This window comes from Brassica napus (assembly GCF_020379485.1).
Source record: "Brassica napus cultivar Da-Ae chromosome C3 unlocalized genomic scaffold, Da-Ae chrC03_Random_41, whole genome shotgun sequence".
In the NCBI taxonomy this organism is placed as follows: domain Eukaryota; kingdom Viridiplantae; phylum Streptophyta; class Magnoliopsida; order Brassicales; family Brassicaceae; genus Brassica; species Brassica napus.
In genome coordinates this window covers 28,835-33,939 of record NW_026014212.1, presented here as the reverse complement: position 1 = coordinate 33,939, position 5,105 = coordinate 28,835, and the positions used below count along the sequence as shown (strand labels likewise).

At 37.5% G+C, this 5,105-nt stretch overlaps 1 protein-coding gene across 1 annotated transcript; it reads left to right on the top strand.

Annotated features, from left to right (window-relative positions):
* The first annotated feature begins 3,718 nt into the window (after positions 1-3,718).
* On the top strand, positions 3,719-4,228 carry LOC125594705. Its single transcript, XM_048770792.1, has one exon. The coding sequence runs from the start codon at positions 3,719-3,721 to the stop codon at positions 4,226-4,228; it is 510 nt and encodes a 169-aa protein (XP_048626749.1).
* The last annotated feature ends 877 nt before the right edge of the window (positions 4,229-5,105 follow it).

Here is a 5,105-nt window from a genome sequence, read left to right as displayed (position 1 = left end):
TGTATTTTCTCCTATGAGGCACTACAGGATGGGTAGGCAAAAGTTGTTGCTTGGAATGACTAGTAAAGGTGAAATTGTCTACTCGTGGAACTCTTTCCTTCTCTTCTACAATTTGGAGAGTAACACTGTTAAAAGAGTCAATATCCAGGGAATGGAAGGGCTTGGACATCCTAGAATTTGTCACACCTTTGTAAACTATGTGGAGAATATGAAGTTTATCTAAGCGTGTTCAAAAAGGCTTTTTCATATATTGTTACTTAAAGACTATATTTGGATTTTTTTTAACTATTCTGACATGTTCCTTTGAGGGTTGTTTGGATTTTCGCACTCCAGTGTTTGTATCTTTCATCTAGTATGATTTGTCGCAGCCCCAGTGTATCTTTCATCTTAGCTTCTGTAAATAAATACAACAATGATTCATTGAGTCGATAAACTGTCTATGCCTTTGAAGACTATAAATAAGAAAAGAACAAATATATATGCCTTGAAGACAATTCTAACCGCTACCGTACGCTCAAGGTTGCCCCATGTGGTGCTATTATGTGTGTACATGTGGTTTTTCCTCCGCAACATACAATATATAGAAAGAAGAAGAAAGCGGTCGTTTGAGATGTCCAAATTTAATTCATTCTCCTTCATAGTCTAGTCTGTTGGCTTGTTCGAGATGATCAAGTCCAAACTCATTAATTAGGAAGTGAAAATGTAATTCATTGAAATAAGATATTTTTAGTATGTAAGGTTTAACTCAGCTGAGATTTTGATCCTAATAGCTTTTAAAGATGCTGTAAGGGTGAAAGAGTACTCAGACTCACCAATGCCTGAAGATCTGCTTATCGGTATATTCTATCTTGTCCCTTTAAAGTCTATAGCTATGTTTCGCTGCGTATCCAAATACTGCGCATCTATACTTCATTGTCCCGGCCGATTTCACTGAGCTGTTTTTTTCTGTGTTATTTATCACTCTGTCAAGAAAATAGCCAACAGCGTTGCCAGTTTCGTTGGTTACGAACTTACGATTGTAAATCGTTTTCGCAGACACATTCATCTGATGGTAAAACAAACAAAGAAAATGGTTTTGACCAGTCAAGTCAATGAGGAGTAATGAGAGACAAGTCAGCTCAAGTTCCTGTTTAATTGTACTCAAGTTCGTTTATAAAGAAAAGAAAATAGTTTCAATTTTTGTTGTATCAGGCACAGGTTTTTATTCTAATTACCGGCATTAGACTTCAGTCTCATGAAACCTTAAAATTTGTAATAACCATGAAGAGACAAGAATCACCTTCAAAACAAAACCAAACCCAACTGAAAGAAGAAAGGAAGTAGTAGCATGAAAGAAACTTACTGATGGCGATACACAACGTAAGAAAGAAAAATTATCACAAGTGGGAATCAAGATACTTGATAAAGAATGTATGTGTTTACTCTCCCATGACACCAAATATATGGCAAATATAGCGAGAATATCCCTGTGAAATTAATATAATTTGTAGACTATATAACCGATTATAAACCTTGAAGGAAAAAAAAAAGAAATAGAGACTGCTTCACAACATTTAAATGGAGGCACGCACGCTATCCAGATATATATGGATACATTATGGGGCTGTTTGTTTAAGGTGCTTGCTTAATACAAGAATAATCATTTTCGCAGATTTGGATTTTTCAGAATATAGACTAACTAGAAAAGTAACAATTATTGATTCAAGAAGTAAGAACCAAGTCAAGCCAATGAAAAGTTTAAGAGATCAGATTTCATATAAGTCAGGTGAAAGTGAACCTAGAATCTTGTTTAGGATCTGATAAGTCATGTCATCTAGAATGGATCAACCTTAATAAAAACATATGTTATAAATCATTAAGTGGATGACCCATAACCAAGACCGAAAGATAAGGTCCAGTTGGCCACATGGAAGTTTAGAGTCGGCCATATGCCTAGTTTCCTTTTATTGTTTTAGTAGTTTTCCTAATTCTAGTTGGATTAGGTATTTATACACTTTCTATATTTCTATACTTTGTAATCCTATATAAAGGGACCTTCTGATTCATTAATAAACACACAATTTCCCCATATTTTACAACACGTTATCAGCACGATTTTTCTCTGCAATCAAAAGCTAAAGTCCGACCAGTAAAAACCCTAACTCACCGGCGACCAAGATGCCTCCACGGCTCTTTCCTTTTCTGGCAAAACCCTAGCCGGATTTCCTTTTTACTTGGCAATCCAAAATTCCTTTTCCGGTGAAAGCCCTAGCACACGGTGAAGCAATCCAACCAAGCCACCAGCATTAGACGATCCGATCAGCTCAGCTCCTAGGCGTTCCCCGTTCGCGTCCGACGTCCGAAACCAACTCGCGTCCGTTCATGTGCAGCTCGAGGTTCGTCCGTTCATCTTTGGTGGTCCGGTTCAACCCTACAAAACAAAGGTATACTGATTAATCTGAGAACATAATGATCAAACCCTAAAACCCCTAATCCATTATTATGGAAACCCGATTGTTCTTGATGAAACCCTAAAAAAAAAAACTATACCTTAAAACTAATCATCTTATAACCACTAGTTTGAAATCGATTCATTAGAACATGTTGATGTTTTATTGATTGTTCTGATCTGAACTTAAGAAACCCTAATTTCTGGAATCGAAACCCTAAACCTAAAGTTTGAATCCGGTTTTAATTGTTCTTGTTTGAATGATTGATGATCTGAGGTTTTAGGATAGATTAGATTGAATAATCTAATCTCGAATTTAAATCCGAAAGGCCTTGAAACCTTGATTTCATAATGCTAAAAACGGCTGCTCATGGTTTAAATTGAAACCCTAGTATATATTGTTGCATAATAAAACCGATTGTTAGGATTTTTTTGCATAACATATAAAGCTGAATGATATTATAATGCATTCTTGACCAGCATGATATATAGATTTCATAACTTGTGTAGTTTGCATCATGACATTATATGGCCGTGTGGCCTAATCTCTTCGTTACATATAGAATCATAAACTAGGACTGTTCGCACCATGGTCTAAGTAGATTTATATAGTCAATACTATTGATTGATTTATGGCCGCATAAGACTTGATTATGGCCGAGATTCTTGTTTGTCTTATGGTCGAATGATCACATTATGAAACCCTAAATCTGATTGATAATGTGATTCAGATGTCGAAAATCTCAAATCTAGACTATGATGCCCTGAATCTCTTGGAGATAACTACTTGCAATGGGCGCTAGATACAAAGATCAACCTGAGGTCAAAAGGACTCAGTGATACTATCATCAAGGGCAACAATGAGAATGATAAGAATCGATATAGGGCGATAAGTATAATACGCCACCATCTCATTGAAGGTCTAAAAGATCAGTATCTTACCATGGAGAATCCACTAGACCTTTGGACCGCTTTACAGCAGCGATATGATCACCAGAAAACGGTGCTACTTCCAAAGGCTAAATATGAGTGGAAGAATCTCAGATTCATGGACTATAAGTCTGTGGATGAATACAATTCCATATTGTTTAAGATAGTTTCAATGATGAGACTTTGTCGAGAAGAAGTAACGAGAAAGAGTTACTTGATAAGACCTTCTCCACATTACATTCCACAAATGTGTTGCTGCAACATCAGTATAGAGAGAGAGTCTTCGCCACATACACTGATCTGATCTCGTGCCTACATCTGACCGAGGCTAATAATGAACTCCTGAAGAAGAACAGTGAGATGAGACCTCCCGGATCAGCACCATTACCAGAAGCCAACAAGGCTGAACAAGAAAAGAAAGATCCCAAAGAAAGCAACCACGTCTATAATGAAAGAAGATCACACGGCAGAGGCCGTGGTGGGTACAAGGGACGTGGTGGCCGTGACAACTACTCATACGGCCGTGGGTATGGAAACCACAATAACCGTGGTCGTGGTTCCAGTTATGGCCGTGGAAGAGGCACTTTTGGCCGCGGTCAAGGCGGCATATCCAAGCCTTCTTACTCGACCATATCCATTTGTCACAGGTGCGGGATGAGTAACCATTGGGCCAAGAATTGTAGAACCCCTAAGCATTTATGTGAACTCTATCAAGAGAGCCTTAAGAACAAGAACCCGGAAGCCCATATGGTTCATGATAACGGGTATGATGCTGTTGATGATTTCGACCATGAAAGGATGACCTTATGGATCATGAGACTTCAGATTGTCTTAATAACTAATTCGACATCTTGTTTGATTGTCTTATGATTGCTTTGTGTTTTTTCATTACTATTGATGTTTTGAATTTATATATGAAGTTTTATTTTAAAGTTTTATAAAAGTCTCTGAGATTATAAATCTTATTACATATAGAATGAAAAAGATGAGATGAGTATACTTGTGGTGGATAGTGGATCAAGTCACACAATTCTTAGAGACAAAAGATATTTCATAAATCTCACAATGCAAAGTGCCAATATACATACTATTGCGGGTGTAGCCAGCCTTATATTCCCTCAGCTCTAAAATGAGCTTATTGAGTTTCAAGGACATAAGGTTAAATGGTTACCACGTTGAAACATGGGAAAATGAAGTAAAGAGTTCCTTAACATTATTTTGATCACACAAGTCAATAGAAAGATCCTAGAAAACTACACCTGCAATGTCTACTGTTCTATACTGTGCAAAGATTAGTATGATCGAGGCTAATGCCTGCGAAAATTTCACTCTATGGCATAAACTGGCTTGGCCATCCCGGTACTAGTATGATGCAAAATTGATTGATGATGAATTCTGAAGGGCACACATTCAAAGGAGTTGTCCCAAATAATCTCACATGTGTAGCATGTACACAAGGGAAACTCATTACTAGGCCATCACCAGCCAAAGTGAATAAGGAAATCATAAATTTTCTGGAAAGGATTCAGGGAGATATATGTGGACCAATACACCCACCTTGTGGGACATTTAGATATTTCATGGTCCTGATTGATGCATCGACCAGATGGTCGCATGTTTGCCTACTATCCACACGAAATTTGGCATTTGCAAGGCTGCTTGCTCAGATCATAAGACTGAGAGCACATTTTCCAAATTTTCTTTTAAAGACTATACGTCTAGACAATGCTGGTGAGTTCACGTCCCA